This window comes from Microcaecilia unicolor, chromosome 13 (genome assembly GCF_901765095.1).
Source record: "Microcaecilia unicolor chromosome 13, aMicUni1.1, whole genome shotgun sequence".
NCBI classification, from domain to species: domain Eukaryota; kingdom Metazoa; phylum Chordata; class Amphibia; order Gymnophiona; family Siphonopidae; genus Microcaecilia; species Microcaecilia unicolor.
This window is the reverse complement of record NC_044043.1, coordinates 148,208-169,920: the sequence shown is the minus strand read 5'-3', so window position 1 is coordinate 169,920 and position 21,713 is coordinate 148,208. Positions and strand designations below refer to the sequence as shown.

The window sequence follows — 21,713 nt, the reverse complement described above, 5'->3', positions numbered from 1 at the left end:
ATACCAATGGAAGGAGAAATACAGAAAATGTGAAAACAGTATATTTGAAGACTGAAAATACAGTGTAATGAAGTGACTTGAACACAGTGAATTTGAATAAACATAAAAGTGTATAAGACACAGAGAACCAAAAAGAAAGAAAAAAGAGCTTGTGAGAAACTGAAAATGCAGTAAGAAGCGTATTGCTCACCAGAGGCATGACGATAAAGTAAAGAACGGAAGGGACGGAAGCATATCAGGACACAAGTACACTGACCGTACTAAAAGGCTACCAATATGCAAACTGCAACCCCCCTTTTTCTTAAATAAACCAAATATTGTTCAAGGAATGGGGCATTGTGTAAAGATAGAACTGACTTGTATACTGGCACTTAACAGGCCAAGTGCCAACTCCGCCCTAGAACACCCTCAAAATAGCTGGTTTTGAGATAGGCTAACCAGACGTTTTCAGCAGCAATTGCAGCTATGTACATTGCTTTAGTTCAGTCCCATTCCTTGAACAAAGTCAGTTCTATCTTTATACAATGCCCCATAGCTAGTTAAATACTGACCATGCTTTAGCCAGGTCTGCAAACCCAGATACTCGGTGCCAAAGCCTGGACATGGCCTGGTATTGAATTCTGGGCATAAGCCGGTGGTGGTCAGTCGAGTGCTGCCGGCTGAATATCAACCCCCCTTTTTTTTTCTATATATTGGCACCCTAAGGGCCCTAACAGGCTTATTTTCGAAAGAGAAGGATGCCCATCTTTTGACACAGATTGCAGGGTCGCCCAAATCGGCATAATCAAAAGCCGATTTTGGGCATCCTCAACTGCTTTCCGTCGCGGGGATAACCAAAGTTCGTGGGGACGTGTCGGAAGCATAGCGAAGGCGGGACTGGGGCATGCTTAACATATGGGCGTCCTCGGACGATAATGGAAAAAAGAAGGGCGTCCCTGACGAACACTTGGAAGACTTTACTTGGTCCTTTTTTGTTTACGACCAAGCCATAAAAATGTGCCATAAATGACCAGATGACTACCAGAGGGAATTGGGGTGACCTCCCCTTACTCCCCCAGTGGTCACTAACCCCCTCCCACCCTAAAAAAATGTTAAATATTTTTTCCAGCCTCTATGTCAGCCTCAAATATCATACCCAGCTCCATGACAACAGTATGCAGGTCCCTGGAGCAGTTTTAGTGGGTGCAGTGCACTTCAAGTAGGCGGACACAGGCCCATCCCCCCCCTACCTGTTACACTTGTGGTGGTAAATATGAGCCTCCAAAACCCACCAGAAACCCACTGTACCCACATCTAGGTGCCCCCCTTCATCCCTGATGGGCTATGGTAGTGGTGTACAGTTTTGGGGAGTGGGATTTGGGGGGGGGGGGTTGGAGGGCTCAGCACACAAGGTAAGGGAGCTATGCACCTGGGAGCTTTTTCTGAAGTCCACTGCAGTGCCTCCTAGGGTGCCCGTTTGGTGTCCTGGCATGTGAGGGAGACCAGTGCTCTACGAATGCGGCTCCTCCCATGACCAAATGGCTTGGATTTGGTCGTTTCTGAGATGGGCGTCCTCGGTTTCCATTATCGCCGAAAATCAGGGACAACCATCTCTAAGGTCGACCTAAATGTTGAGATTTGGGCGTCCCTGACCGTATTATCGAAATGAAAGATGGACGCCCATCTTGTTTCGATAATACGGGTTTCACCGCCTCTTCGCGGGACGTCCTGCGAGGACGTCCTCAGGAAAACTTGGGCGCCCCGTTCTATTATGCCCCTCCAAGGCACGTTAGTGTTTTTAGCGTACCTACAATTAGCATGCGCGCTAACCGTGTAGGCATCTATAGGTATATTGGCTCATACATGGTTAACACGTGTTCAAAATGCTAATGGGCCTATAACGCAGTAAACAGGGCCCTAATTCTATACATAGTGCTCAAAATTGCACGCACACATTTGGATGTGCATCCAAATTTTGCATGCAATTTAATTGCTTAACAAGCCAATTAGCACCAATTGGGCACTGACAATTATTGGCACTAATTGGCATTAATTGCAATTTAAGTGGACATGTTTGGGCTGCTATTCTATAAAGATGTGCAGGTAAATTTTTCCACGCTCATCTGAAAAGGGGACATAGCCATGGGGAAGGGGCACGGGTGTTTCTAGGACATATGCGCACAGTGTTATGGATTTACACCAGAATTCATTTGCTGTAAATCCTCACACCCAAAATTGAGCACGGATCCCAGTGCTAAGTGCTATTCTATAAATAACGCTCAATTTTCTTTCGTTTCTTTGAATTTCCTCCAGCAGTATATTTCCTTTAATTCAATTTAATCTGTTTATCTTGCTTGGTCTCAGCTCGGCTTATCTGGGAAAGATTAAATATCAGTTCCCTCAGCACTCTTGGGTTCACTGTGTCCTCTTTATAGTCCAAGAGTGCATTTGCTGTTAGATATCCCCATCCTTGGCAGCTGTCTGGAGCTGTTCCCTCTTGACCTGACTTCTTGCAGTGCCTTTGGAAAGAAGAAAGAGCTACTGATATGTCAAGGAAGACATTAAGGACTGCTCAGGGCTGGAGGGTCAGAGCACTGAAACGTTAACTGCTGCTCCCCCTGCAACCTTAAGACGGCTTGGCCGTGGTAACTGGAATACATGCTTTCCTAGCCACAGAATTAGTAATATAAGGTATCCTCTGTATATTTATATAAACAATACAAAATAACTTTTCTCCGGCCTTTTTGCCCCTTCCCCCATTTCTGTCCATCTACTAGTGAAACAATATTTCAATCTTGAGATGCTTTATCAGTACCTATCAAGTGTGTACTGGCATGCTTTCAGTTTGCTAATTTGCTGGATAGACTTGTTAATTGCTTATGTAATTAATCTGCTAATTCAAATCAAGCTAAATTAAAAACCACTTGGCGCATTAAAAAAATACATTTAAAACAGGATGCAAGACTACATGTAATGGATTTAACAACCTCTCAACACCCACGCTGGAAGACTGTACATGTGTATTTCAGTTGTATAGATCATTCTCGTTCTCTAACGCATGCACATGTATTTTCTCTTCCTAACTCATCTTATCTTCCCCTATGTGCCTTGGCGTTTGTGTTAAGCAAGTACATCTAGGCTATATCCACCCATGACGTGATGTGGCTTCACTCTACAGACAAAATATAGCAAAATAAGAAACCAAACAGGTTTTTGGCAATGAAAGACTCCAAATTTGAGTCAGCTCAGTGGTTCAGACAAAAAAGAATCCTTTTATAAAATACCTCTAAGGACAATGCAGGAGTACACATGTGTTTGCCAATATGCACAACAGGAAAAAGCTAATCTTCGATTACCATCCAAATTGAAGTCTTCATAAAATTATGGTAATTGCAAATTCAGGGGTTTCCAGAGGTCTACAAAGGTATGCATAGCTAAGGACCCATTTTGTCATATTCCTCTCTTTCTGAACCTTAGTATCTCTTTCTTGGAATGATATTGAGATTGGTTTAGCATCTCTCCATTTCTTTCCACAACGCTGCAGGGTAGAAGCACTGTTATCAGGCTTGAGGAATCCATCCATTCCTCCTCTTCCTTCCAAGAAACATGATTGGATACTGAATACTCTCCTGTCTTGAATAATGCACGACAAGAATATTTGCATTTACATGTATTGGTATACATATGCATGCTTATGCTGGCATTTTATTAATTTAGATGTGTTGGTGCTAAAATGTTGGTGCTGGCTATATAGAATTAATCCCCTAATGTGTGAATTAGCGTATAGTGTAACTGCATGAACACAGTAACTGTTAGCACTGTGGCGTGACTGTGTTAACTGCGTGCTGTGTTAGAGGCTGGAACTGGGTGGGTTATGGGCAGAGAGAATGGGTGTGGACTGCATACTGCAGTAAGTGCACTGTACTTACCTTGTGCCATCACTTAGAAATGTAGAAGACATAGAAACATGACGGTAGATAAAGGCCAAATTGGCCCATCCAGTCTGCCCATCCTCCGTAACCACTAATGCTTCCTTTTCCTAAGGGACCCACATGCTTTCTTAAATTCTGACACAGTCCTCGTCTCCACGACCTCCACTGGGAAGGCCGTTCGACGCTTCCATCAACCTTTCCATGAACAAATACTTTCTTAGATTCCTTCCAATTTTCTTGAATTCCCCTTAAGTCTATTTCCTCTTAACTTCATCCTATGCCCCCTCATTCCAGAGTTTTCCTTCATTTGAAAAAAAGCTCACCTCTTGTACATTAAGGTCCCTGAGAGATATTTACACATCTCTATCATATCCCTTCTCTTCCACCTCTCTTCCAGTGTATAAGCCTGTCCCTATATGTTTTAAGTCCAAGACTGCTTACCAATTTTGTAGCGACCCTCTGGGCCGACTCCATCCTGTTTATATCTTTCTGTAGGTGTGGTCTCCAGAATTGCACAAAGTACTCTAAATGGGGCCTCACCAAAGACTTATACAAGGGCACTAATCAGTGGTGTGCTGGTAAATGTTTAACAACAGGCTCTCTCCCCGGTCCCCCTCTGCACCCCCCCCCCAAATTGCAGAGCTGGCTATAGCCGGGGAGAGAGCCTGGGGGTGGGGGCAATGCATTACTCCAGGAAAAAAAATTAAATGATCCAGGGTTCCAATCTAATTCATGTTTAATGTGCGATAAAATGCCATAAATAAGTAAATAAATATAAAGTTTTAATGTTGAGCACCTGATTCTCAAAGTGAACATATTCCAAACACTATAATGAAAATAAAATGATTTTTTTTCTACCTTTGTTGTCTGGTGACTGTTTTTCTGATCATGCTGGCCCAGTATCTGATTCTGCTGCTATCTGTCCGCTTAACTCCGTTTCCAGGGCTTGCTTTCCATTTATTTCTTTCCTTTCCTCCTTTCTTCATTTCTGGTCCTCAGCTTCTGCCTATTTTCTTCATCCATGTGCAGTTTTTCTCCTCTCTTCCTTTTCCCTCATCTCATCTCCTTCCTCACTCTTCCCTTCCCTCCATCCATGTCCAGCATTTCTTCTCTCTCCCCTCCTCTCCCCTGCCCTGCATGCACCCATGTCCAGCGACCCTCCTTTCCCCTGCCCTCCATCCACCCATGTCCAGTGACCCTCCTCTCCCTTGCCCTGCATGCACCTATACCCAGTGACCCTCCTCTCCCCTGCCCTGCCCTCCATGCACCCATACCCAGCGACCCTCCTTTCCCCTGCCCTCCATCCACCCATGTCCAGCAGGAACCCTCCTTTCCCCTGCCCTCCATCCACCCATGTCCAGCAGTGACCCTCCTCTCCCCTGCCCTGCATGCACCCATACCCAGTGATCCTCCTTTCCCCTGCCCTCCATCCATCCATGTCCAGCAGTGACCCTTCTCTCCCCTCCATCCACCCATGCCGAGCGACTTCCTTCTTTCCCCTGCCAACCCCCTCCCAAGTTGTTCAGCGAATTCTCCTCCCTCCCTCCGGATCCGGTCCCTCACCGACTCCTTGTCCTTCGAATTCTTCGGGGCAGGCAGTCTTGCCTGCCCGCTGCCAGCGCTGACTCTCCCCTGCTGCCGGATCGCGCTTCAAAATGGCCGCCAAGACTTCAGCAGAAGTCTCGCAAGGCCGCCTCTGGAAGTCTCGGCGGCCATTTTTAAAGTGCGAACCGGCAGCGGGGGAGAGTCAGCGCTGGCAGCGGGCAGGCAAGACTGCCTGCCCCGAAGAATTCGAAGGACAAGGCAGGTGTCAGGTCGGTGAGGGACCGGATCCGGAGGGAGGGAGGAGAGCCAGCTCGCAAGTCCGAAGAAAATTTATCAACCGGCTCTTGCGAGCCAGTGCGAGCCAGCTCCAGCATACCACTGGCACTAATCACCCTTTTGTTCCTGCTGGTCATCCCTCTCCTTATGCACCCAAGCATCCTTCTGACTATGACCGTTGCTTTTTCTACCTGTTTGGAAAGTTTAAAATCATCAGACATAATCACCCCCAAGTCCCGCTCTTCCTTTTTACACAGAAGCACTTCACCCCCTATATTGTACTGTTCCCTCAGGTTTTTGTGACCCAAGTGCATGACCTTGCATTTTTTAGCATTAAATCTTAGTAGTCAAATATTGGACCATTCCTCAAGCTTTGCTAGGTCCTTCCTTATGTCATCCACACCTTCCGGGATGTCCACCCTGTTGCAGTTTGGTATCATCCACAAAGAGACAAAACTTACCAGGCAGCCCTTCCACAATATCACTCACAAAGATGTTAAAAAGAGCCGGTCCTAGGATGGATCCCTGCCGTACACCGATAACATCCCTATCTTCAGAGCAAGCTCCATTTACCACTACCCTCTGTCTCCTTCAGATTTATGCCACTCTTTGGACATTTTTCTGTTTTGAAAATGAGCCCCATAGTAACCTGTGGAACTTCGTAAGTCTAAGTGCTTTGAAAATGATCCCCTAGTTGTGTCAGTCACTGAGTGATATAGATTAAGGTATATCCTGATTCCAAATAGTAAAGGAAACTATATTCATTCCTGTTCACCATGCACACAAAATACGAGAAGAACGATAGTCATCACAGAATGAACCTTAGTAGTCGGGGGGCACCTTTATAAAGAATCGACAACTAAAAAAAGAGTGAAAATAGATGCTTTCCTTTCTTTAATCACAAGCTACACAGCGTTCCGCACAACAAAACACTCAGAGTATGGGGGTATTCAGTAATGGCCTCAAACATTATGAATATGTCAAGTCAAGGAGTTAGATTTTACCATCCCATGTGTTATGAGTGGCAAAGCCTTGAGCTTGTGATTTATTCAGTCATTAAAAGTGAAATGAAAACATGAATAGAGCTCCTAGGAGCAATGTTTCCTCTTTATGTCACATCTGTAGTGCGTGAACTGGTAACATAGTGATGCTATAAAAGTTATAAATATGCAAGGTTTGATGCCCTAGGAAGCAATGGGATGTGTGTCTGGCTGTTATGAAAAGGATAGATTTATATGCTGATAGGAGAGCGATCCATGTGTTAAAAAATGAAAGACATCCTAGTATAGAGGACAATGGGGACAGTTTTCAAAGTCATTTGTGTGAGTAAATTGGCCGTTTGAAAATTACCCTCCCTCAGTATGACTAAAAGTACGTTACTCCACAACACTGGTATTTTTAGCAGCATTTAGGGGCTGCGTTTCTGGATTGTGTTTTGTATGGGATCAGAAAATAGCATACCTACATTTCATATAATTTTCCATGGAAAAAACCCAACCCCAGAAAAAGCAGGTGCCAAATGAAAGTATACGCATATTTCCTCATTGAAAAAACTGGTGCACAGTCCACAGAATATAAAGCACCTGCAAGTTTTTTGGCAGTGCATATAATTTGAAAAAGGAAATTCATGCATATACAATACAATATAAAAACTTACAGTCATCCAGATACCTTCCAGTTCATCAAGAAGAACTAGTCATCACTAGGAATTAAAAAAATCGCAATAATAAAGAACCCATCAAAACAGAAAAACATCAACAGCAATAAAAACGTTTTCAACTGTCATCAAAAAGATTTATAGTTCTCACAAATTCTTAAGACTAAGTGGAAGAGAATTCCAAATTTTTGCTATTTGAAATGGAATAGATTAGGGGTGCTCAATGTCAGTCTTTCAGATTTTCAGGATTTCCCCAATGAATATGCATGAGTTTATTTGCATACAATGGAGGCATGAATGCAAATAGATATCATGTATATTCATTGGGAAATCCTGAAAAGCCAACTGGGCTGTGGACCTCGAGGACAGACATTGATCACCTCTAGAATAAATTGTTTGAATATCTTTTTGTATCTAGCCCTCTTAGGGATCCTGAGAATGGGAAGACTGTCATAGACCAAGCCTTTCTATGTGCTTTCAGGACCACCCCAAGTGTATCTGATGCCGTAGGAAAACTTTCAGCCATGCATCGCCCCCTGCCCCTACCTCCCTCCTGGTAGTGCAGCATCATTTCCTATACACCCAGTAGCCCAGCATGTTTCCTTCCTTAACCCTCCTTTCCCTCATAGTCCAGCATCTCTCTCCTCTCCTTTTCCTCTAACCATTGCTGTTACTGCTGCCATCACCCTACCTCCATCCTCCATCCTGAACTGGCATGGGGTTTTTGTGGACCTGTGTGCACTCAAGGCTTGCCACATCCTGGGGTGAGAGGTGGCAGACCTTGTGAGCAGATTGCATATGGATGCTCAAAGGCCCACTGCTGCTCTGCAGACTGCTGGTGGTATATCATCCCTCTCTCCCCTACACCCCCTCCCCTCAAAGTCTACCTGTTGCACCTAGCTGGAAGGGCTAATCTTAGTCTCTTCTGTTGTATGTTTGTGTATGACATTTTTATACTGTAATCTTATTTCAGGTGATGAGGTATGAAAATGCAAATATTCTGGAAAATGAGGGAATAGATTCTGCAAACCTGAGTCAATCCAACCCACGAGAAAAATGGCTCCGCAAGAGGACACATGTCAAGCTGAGAGTAAGTAACAGCAGTAGAGTTACATAAGCACCAATGGAATGAGGGGACCAGCTGATTCGAAGGGTCCCCCAAGACAAAAGGGAGAAGATGTCAACGTTTCTTGCACCTCTCCAGGTTTTCTAATCTTAGGTAGCAGGTAGGTTATCATAATATTGTGGATTTGTACTTGCTCTAAAATCAAAGATAGCTGTCGGGGCAATTCTGTAACTTATTATCTTGATGTTTAGGGCCAATTCTAGAATGGCATATTAGTGCCAAGATTCTGTTAAAGAATTCTAGCATAAATTGGCATTGCCACATCTACATTAATGTAAGACCACCACTTATGCCAAATCTGTGGTTGACGTAAGTTGATACATCTAAATGAGCTATGTGTGCATAACTTTTAGCTTTCTAACGTATGTATGTAAGTTGGAAAGATCCACCTATGCTCCGCCTATGCGTACACTGCTATACACTTGCACGACATAATATGTGCTACCTTATAGCTCGTAGTGCATTTGGGCACTTAAGTGGTGCTAATTGGTGTATTTCTAGAATTGTCTTTCATAAGTCAGGGTGTTTCGGAATATCCACAGTGAATATCCATGAGGCAAATTTGCATACACAGAGAGTTCAATATATGCAATTTATCACATACATATTCACTGTCCTACCTTGAAAACCAGGCTTGCTAGATGTGCCTCCTCTCTAGTGTACCAAGGCAGGACAGTGGGGGCATGGAGCAGACGTGAGGCTGTCGGCTCTGCCGGTCCCCTTTCCCCCGGAATAGAAAGTTGATGTCAAAGAGGGCAAGAGACTGGCAGAGCCAACAGGTTTGCACTTCGGAGGAGGGGGTGTTCCGCCCCAGATGGCAACTAATGTAGGTACGCCACTGTGCCTCCATAATGGGTTGGGAAGCACTGGCTCAAATTTTCATAGTAACGTAGTCAATGACGGCAAATAAAAACTGAAATGGCTCCTCAATTATGTGTAGGGATGTGTTTAGGGTTACAAAGGCCGCTGTGTGCCAGTAACCCCCACAATGACATTTTAGTGGCATGGCAAAATCCTGTTACTGCTGCTTTGGGCTGAGCTTCCATGTGGTTATCCCAGAGCTTTGCTACCATCCTCTTGTGTTTATCGCACTCCCTGTTCAATTTCATTACCGTTTTTGTTTCCATCACTGGCTTTAGAATTCCACTTGCTTTTTAAAACATCTGTATGCCGCAAAACATAAAATTTGTAAGCGACTTACAAATTAAAACATGAAACAGTAAATCAAATATAATATGCAATCAAAACATTTGGATCAATATTTATTTGTTACATTTGTATCCCACATTTCCCCACCTATTTGCAGGCTCAATGTGGCTTGCATAGTACCGTAAAGGCGTTCGCCAGTTCCGGTAGAATAAGGTTCATGTGTAACAGACACATTAGGGAATCGTGGAGAAGAAGAGTTTGTTTTATGTCCATTATGAGGTTTGGTTTTGTTGTGTTGCAGAGTTCAGGCATTTAAGTTGGGTCGGTAGGGTATGCCTTTTTGAACAGGTTAGTCTTTAGTGATTTCCGGAAGTTTAGGTGGTCATATGTTGTTTTCATGGCTTTTGGTAGTGCGTTCAGCTGCTGTGGTCAACATTTTTTTTAAACACTGGCTGCTGCAGTTTAAAAAATATCCGGATGTTCAGCACCATTCTGTGGATAGTGGCTGGTGCTGAATATCCGGTAAAGGCGATCAGTGCTGGAGCGTACGCAGATAAGGACAATATTTATTCTATCCAGATAACTTAGGACAGCCTTCTGGATAGTAAACTAAATATTGTCACTATCCAGATAAGTTCCAGGACCGCTCTGGCTCCACCCATTCTCCGCACCGGCACTGCCCGCAGAGTGCAGAGATAGTCTGTAAGGATATTCATAGCAACTCTCTAGATAGTGCCTCTGACTATCCTGGTCGGCAGCACTTAAATGCATAGCACAAACTATATTCCAATAAGTACTTTTAAATATTGACCCTCCCCCCCCCCCCCCCCCCCAAATCTAAACTAAAACTTATGTCATAAGAACATAAGCATTGTCATACTGCAACAGACCGAAGGCCCATCAAACCCAATTTCCAACTGTGGCCAATCCAGGTCACAAGTACCTGGCAAGGTCCCAGAATAGTAGAACAGATTTTATACTGCTTATCCTAGAAACAAGCAGTGGATTTTCCCAAGTCCATCTTAATAATGGTTTATTGGCATTTTCTTTTAGGAACTTATCCAAACCTTTTTAAAACCCTGCTAAGCTAACTACTTTTCCCACATTATCTGGCAATGAATTCCAGATTACACACTGAGTGAAGAAATATTTTCTCAAGTTTCTTTAATGTGAACAAATGCAAAGTAGTAAGATTTACTACTCAGTAGCTTCATTGTGTGCCCCCTAGTCCTAGTATTTTTTGAAAGAGTAAACAAGTGATTCATATCCACCCATTGCACTCCACTCAGTATTTTATAGACCTCTATCATACGTCACCTCAGCTGTTTCTTCTCCAAGCTGAAGACCACTAGGCCACTCCTCCACTCCCATCCCCTGTATCATTTTCGTCAACTTTCTCTGTATCTTTTCTAATTCTGCTATATATTTTGATATATGATGACAAGAATTGCATACAGTATCCAAGGTGCAGTCAAACATTCTCATTTTTTTTGTTACATTTGTACCCTGCGCTTTCCCACTCATGGCAGGCTCAATGCGGCTTACATGGGGCAATGGAGGGTTAAGTGACTTGCCCAGAGTCACAAGGAGCTGCCTGTGCCTGAAGTGGGAATCGAACTCAGTTCCTCAGTTCCCCAGGACCTGAGTGGAGGAGTGGCCTAGTGGTTAGAGTGGTGGACTTTGGTCCTGGGGAACTGGGTTCGATTCCCACTTCAGGCACAGGCAGCTCCTTGTGACTCTGGGCAAGTCACTTAACCCTCCATTGCCCCAGGTACAAATAAGTACCTAAGCCACATTGAGCCTGCCATGAGTGGGAAAGCGCGAGGTACAAATAAAAAAAAAAAGTCCACCACCCTAACCACTAGGCCAGTCCTCCACTCCTTTCCTAATAATTCCTAACATTCTTTTTGCTTTCTTAGCTGCTGCTGCATACTGAGCAGAGGGTTTCAATGTATCATCAACAATGATACCTAGATCCTTTTCCTGGGCAGTGGCTCCTAATGTGGAAGCTTGTATCACATAGCTATAGTTTGAGTTCCTTTTTCTCACATGCATCACTTTGCACTTGCTCACATTAAACGTCATCTGTCCGTAAAGCTGTCCAAATAAAAAGGCCTTACCAGTTTTCCTAAAGTGCATAAAATCATTATCCATGCACAATCCAGCTGGTAGTTTATTCTTAGTTCCACCGTTCTCAAGGTCTGTAGGAAGCAGTAAAAAGTCTTGATTTGGGGACTGTAAAAATCTCACTGGAACAAACTGTTTCAACCCCTTTTGAAAATCGTCAGGTGCCAATCCATGTAAAGCCTTAAATCTAACTCCTTCCTCTATTAACCAACAAAGCTGAACTAAAAAAAAGGCATAAGATGTTCATTTTGATGATTCCCAGAGATCAGTCTAGCTGCAGCATTTTGAATGCACTTTAATCTTTAAAACACTGCGGTGGAAGACCTAAATAAACAATTATTACAATAATCCCAAAGAAGAAATTACAAGAGTCTGCCCTACTGAACGAATATCTTCACATGACAAATAAGGTTCCAGTTGCTTCAGTACATACGACCTAAAATAATGCTCTCTTAAAATCATTTTGATCTGAGGATTTATAGACAGTCTAGAATCTAAAATAATACCTACCTATCTCATCTCTGTGCATATTGGCAAAACGTTAGCTTCACATGATCTGGAGCAATGACTGACTCATTACAATTCACCACTAGTATCCATGTTATACTTTTTGTAAAAAAATATATGTTCTGATGCTGTTTCCTTTGAGCTTCATATTATTACACTTAGGTTTGCAGATTCCTTTCTTCAGAAAAAGGTTTATTCATACATCAATACCATTTAGGTTTCTGAATGCAGAATGGTGCATTGGGATGCAGAAATGTGAAGGAGCTAGTGTGCACAGACCAGGCGAGAGACCTCAGGTTGATCCTGTCTGAGGATCTGAAGTTGTGAAATATTGTGACAAGGTGGTGGCTAAAGCGGGAAGGATGTTAGGCTGCATAGCAGCAGAGACAGAGAGAGGTGAATATGCACCTTGCTAATCACCTCTCTTTCATTGGTGAGCAGGGGCAGACTGACCACTCGGGCAACCAGGCAGTCCCCGAGGCCCCAAGGTAGCTGGGTGGCCCAGTGCCTCTTCTAACTGATCTAGCATGCTATCATTTGCCTCCTCTCTACCCAGCATTTCTCCCTGTCTCTTCCACTTCTCCCTTCCCCTTCCATAATCTGGCATCCTACCCCTCCCCCCAGTCTACTTTACACCTGGTCTCCCAGGAGGTCTCTGGAAGCAGCAACACTTTGACAGATGCTGCTTGTGGCCTGCCTGGAGCTTCTCCTCTGCCACAACCTGCCCTCCTAATGCAAATTCCTGTTTACATGGGGGCGGGTTGCGGCAGGAGAGACGCTCAAAGTACTGCCATTTCTGGGGACCTCCTGGGACACACAGTGTAAGATAGACCAGGGAACAAGGAAGAGGAAAAGTGGTGGGAGAGAAATGATGGACCCTGGGTTGGAAGGGGAGGGAAGAAAGTGATAAATGATGGATCCAGGAGGAGAAGAAGAGAAGAAATAGAATTATGGGCCCAAGGGTGAAGGGGAGGGAGATAGTTTATAGTTTTCTGCCGTCATTTACTATGTTATATGTTACTATGTTGTTAAGGTTTGCTATACCGCCAGGACTGACTAGCAGTATTTGGTGGTTTACAATGCTATAAACGAATTTCAGAAAAGGAAAATAGCTACAAAATATGGTAGGAAAGCAACGACTCACAGTGGAAGAGAAAGAGCATAAGGGCAGGGAGCACGATCAAAAGGGAAGGGGAACAAAAGAAGGACTAATTGAGGGGAAAAGACAGTAGCTATGCATCACTGCGATTTCTGCTTAAATAAAAAGCATTAGTGAACAACCAGGTCTTCAATATCGATTTAAAATTCCTAAATAAGGATTCAGCACAGATTTCTAGCAGAAAAGAATTTCAATGAAAGTGGGCAACAAAAAAGAAAGCGGCACAACAGGTGGAATCTAAATGAGCACGTTTGGGACCAGGTAGGACTAAGCGATGGTCATTTATTTATTGAACGGAGAAGGTAAACAGGTGAGTAATAAGAGATGAGAGGTAGTGTGGTAAGCTCGCTAGTACAGTATCTCACAAAGGATCCAAAGAGACTACAAATGGTTCAGAGGGAAACAGCCAAAATGATATGGGGTCTGCACCAGAAGAGAAATGAGAAGGGAGGGAGGGAAGAAATATAATTGGACCTGAGGGAAGAGAAAGAAAATGCTGGACCACAAGGGCAGGAAAAGAGGGAGAAGGAAATGATGGATGGGGAGGGAGAAAGAAAGAGGGAGAAATGATGTATGAGGGAGGGAGGGAAGACAAAGGACGTGGTATTGGACTGCAAGGGCAAAGCGGGGTGCAAGAAAGTCAGAAATGATGGACTTGGTGGGCAGAGGACAGGGAGAGAGGAAGAGATGTTGGACCACAAAGGCAGGGAGGAAGGGAAGAGAGAAAAATGATAGTTGAAAGAATGGAAGAAAAAGAGAGAAAGGAAGGATCAAAGGTGGAGGGAGGGAGGTAAGGAGGGGGACATAGAGGAAGAGATGTTAGACCACAAGCTCAGAGAGGGAGGGGAAGAAAGAGAGAAATGATCGATTAGAAGGTAGAGTGGAGGGAGGGAAGAGTGAAAGAGAAATGATGGACCCAAGAGGGGAGGAGAGAGGGAAGAATTAGATAGAATTGATAGACCCAAGGAAGGACGGAGGGTGGGAAGAGAGCAGAATAGATGTTGGGAGTACAAAGCAGGGAGAGAGAGAAGAAAGAGAAATGATGGACCAGAAGGGGGGATTATGGGGAGAGGGGAAGAAAGAGAGAAATGATGGACAGATGAATGGAGGGGAGGAAGGGAAGGAAAAGATAAATGATGGAACTGGGGTGGACAAGCTGGTGGGAGGGAGGTGAAATGAGGGACCTGAGGGTAGAGGGGAGGTCAGAAGAGATGCTGGACAATGTGAGGGAAGGAGGAAAGATAGAGGGAGAGATGTTTGGCCTGGGAGCAGAAGGGAAGGAAAAATGCTAGACAATTGGAGGGAGATAGGGAGGGAAAAGAGAGAGATGTTGGACCACAGGGGCAAGGAGGAAGAGATGTTGGACCACAGGGGAGGGAGGGAAGAAACAGGCAGATGTCAGGCTACAAGGATGGGGGGGGGGAGAAGGAGGAGTCTTATCCACTGAAAAGAGGGGAGAAACTCAGAATAGAGGAATTATGTGGGAAGAGCCTTAGGGGGTTGTCAATGAGATGTCAAAGAAGGATAGTGAGTACAGAGGGTTAAAATGCATCAATGAGGAGTAGAGGAAAGATAGAAGTAATTAGGAGGCCAGGGAAGTAGTGAAACGGGAATTGGGAGAGCTAGGAGGTGAGAGAAGGAGAAGGAAAGAATAGGTAGTTGAAAAGTAAAAAGGAGGAGTGGTGGACTGCAGGGTGAGGAAGCGAGTGAAATTTGAACTGACAGAAAAGAAAGAAAGGGAGGAATGAGCTAAACGAGAAAGATCAATATGTCAGAGACAGATATAGTGAGGAACAAGAGAAATGACAAATGGACAGCAGCCCCAGAAAAGAGAGTTAGCAGAAGACACACAGCAAAGCAGAAAAGAGAAACTGGACTAATATGATGGAAAAATAAAATGTCCATACAACAAAGGTAGAAAAAAACTTTTTTTTTTAAATTTATTAACCTAGATTATGTAAGTTTGGGACATGTACGTCATGGAATCTTTGTATTATGTTCAGTATAAGAGGAAATGCATTTCTGTTTTTATTAGTCTTTTGTTGTGATACATGTTTAATTTGACTTCTTGGGGCTCCCAGTATTTTTGCCTTTACTTTTTAATTTCTAATTTGTGATCACTTGTTTGTCATCATCTACTATGTCAAAAGGGAAAAATGTCTCAAAAGTGACACAAAATGGCAGATGAATGTTTTTCTCACAAAAATATCTAAGTCATGATTTTCAAAACTCGGAATTAGGATGTTTTACTCCACAGTTTGTCTAAATCGCAAGGGGGGGGCGTGGTGGAGGTGTGTTTTGGGTGGGACTTAAATCTGGATAATGAAACAGGAAAAAAGGTCCAGGGCAGAAAAGAAATAAGTTTTTATCAGACGTGTGTTGGTCACAACTAAGTCACAAAAAGATGCCCTAACTGACCAGCTGACCACTGGAGGAATTAAGGCATGACCTCCCCCTCAATCCACCTTCCACTCCTCAAAGCTGTGGCAGTGACAGTAGATACCAGTCTCTGACAGCTCCAGGTATTATGGCCATTCCTAAGAAAGCAGCAAGCAAGTGGATGGAGTAGTTTTATGGTTAGTGCAGTGGACAGTGAACAACAGGACTCCGATTCAATTCTCACTTTAACTCTTTAATTTTTGTACAAATATGTGAATCTTCCTGGAGCATAGAATTACCTCCTGCATCTAAATATATACGTGACCTGCAAGCCTAAGGGCTATTGTAGTGGTGGACCTTTAACTACGGTAGGTTTTCTCTGTTCCTGGAGGGCTCAACTTACAACACGAAGGGATTTAGGTGGGATTTGTACCTGGGTCTCTATATGAAGTACACTGCACTGACCGCTAGGCTGCCCCCTCTACACTGCTGGTTTGCCTGAGTGACCAGTTTACTAAGAATGCTGCCAGACAAATGTTCCTGTGGCTTGGTTTTCTAAGTATTTCTCTGGGACATGACACTTACAGATGGATGTTTTGAGCATAACAACGTCTAGATCAAAGCCAAAATCGAACCAGAAATGTAGACATTTTTCTGGTTTGATTATGGCTGTGAGCTGTACATTTCTTTCAGAAAATGCTCCTCCACGTTACTATGTAAATACATATACTCAGGAAGCAGTGGGGAGGGGCAAAGCAGATATGATATAGATGTTAAAGGAACAAACCTTTTTCAAAGAAGAACTATAGAACTAGAGGGCATGAGATGAAATTACAAAGAGGTAAACTTAAAAACAATATCAGGAAATACTCTATCACAGAAGGGGTAGTATATACCTTAATTGCCCTCCCATTATAGCTCTGGAACTCTTTGCTAGAGGATGTGGTAACAGTGGTTAGTGTATCTGGAAAGTCCATAGTCTGCTGTTGAGTCAGACATAGGGGAAGCCACAACTTGCCCTAGGATTGGTAGCATGAAATATTGCTACTATTTGGGTTTCTGCCAGGTACTTGAGACTTGCCTTAGCCACTGTTGGGAACAGGATACTGGGCTAGATGGACCACTGGTCTGACCCAGTATGGCTATTCTTATAGTCTTATTATAGAATACGAGCACAAAGGCATATTGGTACATCAAATGATAGGCCAATGGCTGGCATTAAGTCAGTGTGCCAAAGAGCACCATACAACACATGCAGCTGATAACATTCTAAAAGTTGCACACAGTGCTTGGTGACACACCAGTGCTCCACCCACATTTTCACCCTCCTAACAGTTATGTGCAATTGAGGTGCACTGGTTATAGAATAGCACCTGGCACTTATATGTGTAACTGCCAATTATTGGTGCCAATCACATGAGTAAGTGCTCTATAAACCAGGCATACTGTTGACACCCAAATCTAGGTTCAAATATCATACAACAAAATGATGAAAAACGTCCCCACCACAAAAACCCGAGGAACAAATATACTTATACACCCAGTATTCATATAATGATGGAGAAAAAAGACCTCAGTTGCGGTATAATATCTGACAACCAATGGCTTACAGTATTCCAATCATTGGTCAAAAAACCTCCTCCATACCTATAAATGATTTTATTGAAAACAATTTTTAAAACCTTTTTGTTAGTTTTTATAAACACTATTTATTGGGGAGGGGGGTCACGTGATGCTGTAGGGAGAGTGAGACGTGTTCTCAGGCTCTCTTAGGCCCCAGCTCCTCACAAATAACTTTAATAACCCAAATAGTGATAACTTGTGCATTGAAACACAACAAGGCATTTAACAACGAGGCGTGCAGCTGATGGACAAATATTTGGAAGCGCAGACCAAGCCGATGGCGAGCAGAGGGCAGAAAAAGAAGGAGAGGACCCGAGAAGCAGACAGCACGCCGGAAATTAAGCAAGCGCCGGAGGCCCCGATGTTTTCATCGGAACAGCTGTCGCAAATAACATCGGCGGTGGAGAAGGCTTTTCAGCCGCGGTGGGATCACCTTACAGGGCAGATCGCGAATATCGAGACTCTGCTGGGGGAGACTACACAGAGAACCAGTGAACTGGAACGCAGAGTATCAGAGCTGGAAGAAGCGGGCGCTCCGGTCTCGCAGCGTCTGGAGCGTGCGCTCGCTAAAATAGAGTCCATGGCAACTGCCCTAGATGATCTTGAAAACAGATCAAGAAGAGCAAATTTAAGAATCATAGGCATCCCAGAATCAATTGGGGACACGATGCTGAGCGTAACCATAGAAAAATGGTTGAAGGAAGAATTTGCACTTTCTGACCACGCGGGGCCCCTATGTCTGGAACGGTTGCACCGCGTGGGAAGAAGGCAAGATGGAAGGCAGACACCAAGACCGGTCATTCTGAAAGTGCATAACTACATCCATAAAGTAGAGATCCTTCAAGGCTATCGATTGAAGAGGAACACAATTCAGTTTGAAGGGCATCGGGTCAAAATATTTCAAGATTACTCAGCGCAATTACAGGAGAAAAGGAAGAAATTTACACCTCTGTGCAAGAGATTACATGAAGCTCAAGTACCATTTATGCTGATATATCCTGCCATCTTTAAAATTAAGCACGAGGGACGTTGGAGGTCCTATGAAGGGGCAGAGGAAGCCTCTTCTTTTATCAAGGACTTAGAGCTCCAGAACACTGCGGAGGGCTCTAAGCAAAAAGATAAGTGACTTTGCTGTTCATATACTGTTAGGCAGTTATAGCCATGAAATGATGTTATGCTGGGAGTCAGCTTTGTTGTATAGAGGGTAAAAAGGGCACAGTAACACCATAAGCTTCAGAGGAGTTGGGGTCGTTAGCATATAAGTGACCCAGGACCCGTTGTTACTTGGGTTCGGTATACCAAATGTTCTGTAGAGGGCAGGGGGGGTGGGCGGGGTTGAGGGGTGGTATAGGGTGGGGGGGGGGGGAAGAACAGACGAATTGTTGGGGGAACAAAAGGCGGGGCATAAAAGGAAGAATGTACTGGCAGCAAGGTTGATAACAACACAGGAGACTAGGTGGGACATCAACTATGGAATTCGGGCGGGTAGATTCTCCGGGGGGAGGTTGGGTGTCCCTGGGGATACAAAGAGAATCACATCAAAGTAGCACACAATAAAGACCCTGAGCAGACCGCAGGGAGGTGAGGTTCGTGTGATCTCATGTGGAATGTCTGTGGGATCACCACTCCAATAAAAAGAACAAAAATATTAGAAGCTCTGAAGCGCCGTGGGGTCCAAATAGCGTGCGTTCAGGAGACTAGACTCTCCCAAGAGGAACATGAAAAATTAAAGAGACAGTGGGTGGGGGAGGTGCATTGTTCCCCAGCGACAGGCCGAAAAGGAGGAGTAGCAATCCTAATACATAAAACGCTGGCTTGTCAAGTAACGCCCTTATTCAAAGACACGGAAGGAAGGTATGTGGGGGTTAAGATCAATCTGCAGTGCAGAGAGAGGCTACTGGTAGCAGTATATGCATCAATAGGGGCTAACAGAAAGTTTTATTCCCAACTATTAAGCAAGTGTCAACAATACACCGATTTGCCAATAGTGATAGCAGGGGACATGAATCAAGTATACGACTGGGGGTTAGATCGGACAGGGCCTAGAAGAAGGGGGGAGTTAGACGGGCCCACACTGCTAGAGTCTTTTTGTCAAGCTGCAGAGTTAGTGGACCCATGGCGGTTGCTGAATGTGGACGAGAAAGATTACACCCATACATCTAAAGTCCACCGCACTCAATCCAGATTAGATTACATTTTACTGTCACAGGAGCTGTTCTCTCAGGTCCGGGCAGCGAAAATAGGGCTGGAGGAGCTGTCGGATCATGCCATGATCTGGATAGATCTGAAGGCGCAACCATATTATCAAGCACTGAGGCACTGGCGATTTCCTGCGTATCTTTATTCCTCCCCAGAATTCCAGAAATACTTATTTACAAAGTGGGAGGAATATAATACCTTTAATGCACAGCACGCGGATGACCCAGTACTTTTCTGGGCAGCTGCCAAAGCTGTGTTAAGAGGGGATATAATTGCCTATGTCTGTCAGAGAAACCACCAGATTGCACAGGGGATCATAGCTCTAGAACGCCAGAACAGAATGGCGAAGAAAACCTACATCAAAGCCCCATAGCACAGAATTATGACTCAATGATGGCAGCAAAAGCTGCGTTAAATGAGATCCTGCATGAGAGAATGACCCGCTCCCTTATTTACAGGAAATTTAAATTTTACAGGTTTGGGGATAAAGTGGGAGGGCAGTTAGCTCGAATGGTGAAAGGGACCCGCAGATCACAATACATTCCGGCTTTGAGGAACATTAAGGGACAGACGGTGTCTAGAGCAGAAGAAGTAGCGGAGGTATTTTGGCGACACTTTTCTACGTTGTACAAAGGTGACCCTGGAGCTCGAACTGGCATAAGGGAATATCTGGAGCGGTCGGAGATGCCAAAGCTCTCGACAGAAGCAGTAGAGGGGCTTAATGCGCCTTTAACAGCTAAAGAACTTCAAAGAGCTATCAAGGCCCTAAAGCTATACTCTGCGCCGGGGCCTGATGGCTATTCGGGAGAATTTTATAAAATGCTGGGCCCTCAGCTACTGAGACCGTTATGGGACTTTTATGCAGAAGTGATTGAAACAGAAGCATCCCCCCCCCCCCCCAAGGCAAACACGGCTCCATTACTGCCCCCGATAATTCAGGAGAGTCAGGTGGGCTTCGTGAGAGGACGCCACTCAGTACTTAATGTGCGCAAGCTTCTAGCAGTGATAATCCATAACATAGTAGAAGGCAAACGTGGGTTAATATTTAGTTTAGATGCAGAACGCGCCTTTGACAGGGTGGTATGGCCCTTTATGTCCGAAGCGCTTCAATGGGTGAGGATCACGGTTTGGTACTTGCAGGCTATGCGGGCACTTTACTCTTCACCGACAGCTATATTAGTTGTAAATGGGATACGGACGGAGGAGATGGCGATAGGGTGTGGAACTCGACAAGGTTGTCCCCTGTCCCCTCTACTGTTCGTGCTCTCTCTGGAGCCTTTGCTGTGTGAGATACGGGCAGAGGAGCGGATACGGGGTATTGAGATCCAGGGGATAGTTACCAAGATACTTGCTTATGCAGATGATCTCTTATTGTTATTAGATTCAGCCCACTCAACACTGCAGTGTTTGTTGGAGGTCCTGGAGGGTTACGGGAAAATTTCAGGATTCAAGCTAAATTTTACAAAGTCACAAGGACTTCCATTGGGAGAGGAGGTGCGGAACCGCTGGGGAGACAGGTTCCCTCTGGCATGGGCAACAGATAAGATTAAGTATCTGGGGGTCCTGGTCCCGACAGATTTGTCTATGTTATACAAACTGAATGTGTCCTCGCTATTGGCGGAGACTCGTCGATTGCTGCAGCTTTGGGGCGCCCATCCCATCTCGCTTACTGGCCGAATAGCACTCTTTAACATGATGATAGCCCCCAAGTGGCTTTACCTATTCCAAATGCTGCCGCTATATTTACGGCGCAGAGAGGAGAGGTTATTACATCGTATGGTGCAGGGCTTTCTGTGGAGGGACCGGCGCCCCAGGCTTCCAGTGACAGTGCTACAAAAACCCAAGGCGCACGGGGGAATGGGCTTAATGAACATTAGGTATTTGGTAGTATCATGTGTACTGAGGCATATTCGAGACTGGTTAGCTGGTACCCAAGACTTCACACCAACTGAGACTGAAACTCTGCTGGCCAAGAAGGAGCATCTCGGATGGATGTTGCATACAACAAAGCAGGAAGCCGCAGCTGGAGATTTGGAAAAACCCGTTTATTGACTC

At 44.5% G+C, this 21,713-nt stretch overlaps 1 protein-coding gene across 1 annotated transcript in view; it reads left to right on the top strand.

Moving 5' to 3' along the window:
• Window positions 1–21,713, top strand: part of PITPNM3 (PITPNM family member 3) — a 724,998-nt gene that overhangs the window by 634,106 nt on the left and 69,179 nt on the right. The window contains exon 13 of the mRNA XM_030185997.1: window positions 8,363–8,479. Within this exon, the coding sequence (XP_030041857.1) occupies window positions 8,363–8,479 (117 nt within the window). The remainder of the gene's footprint in view (window positions 1–8,362; window positions 8,480–21,713) is intronic.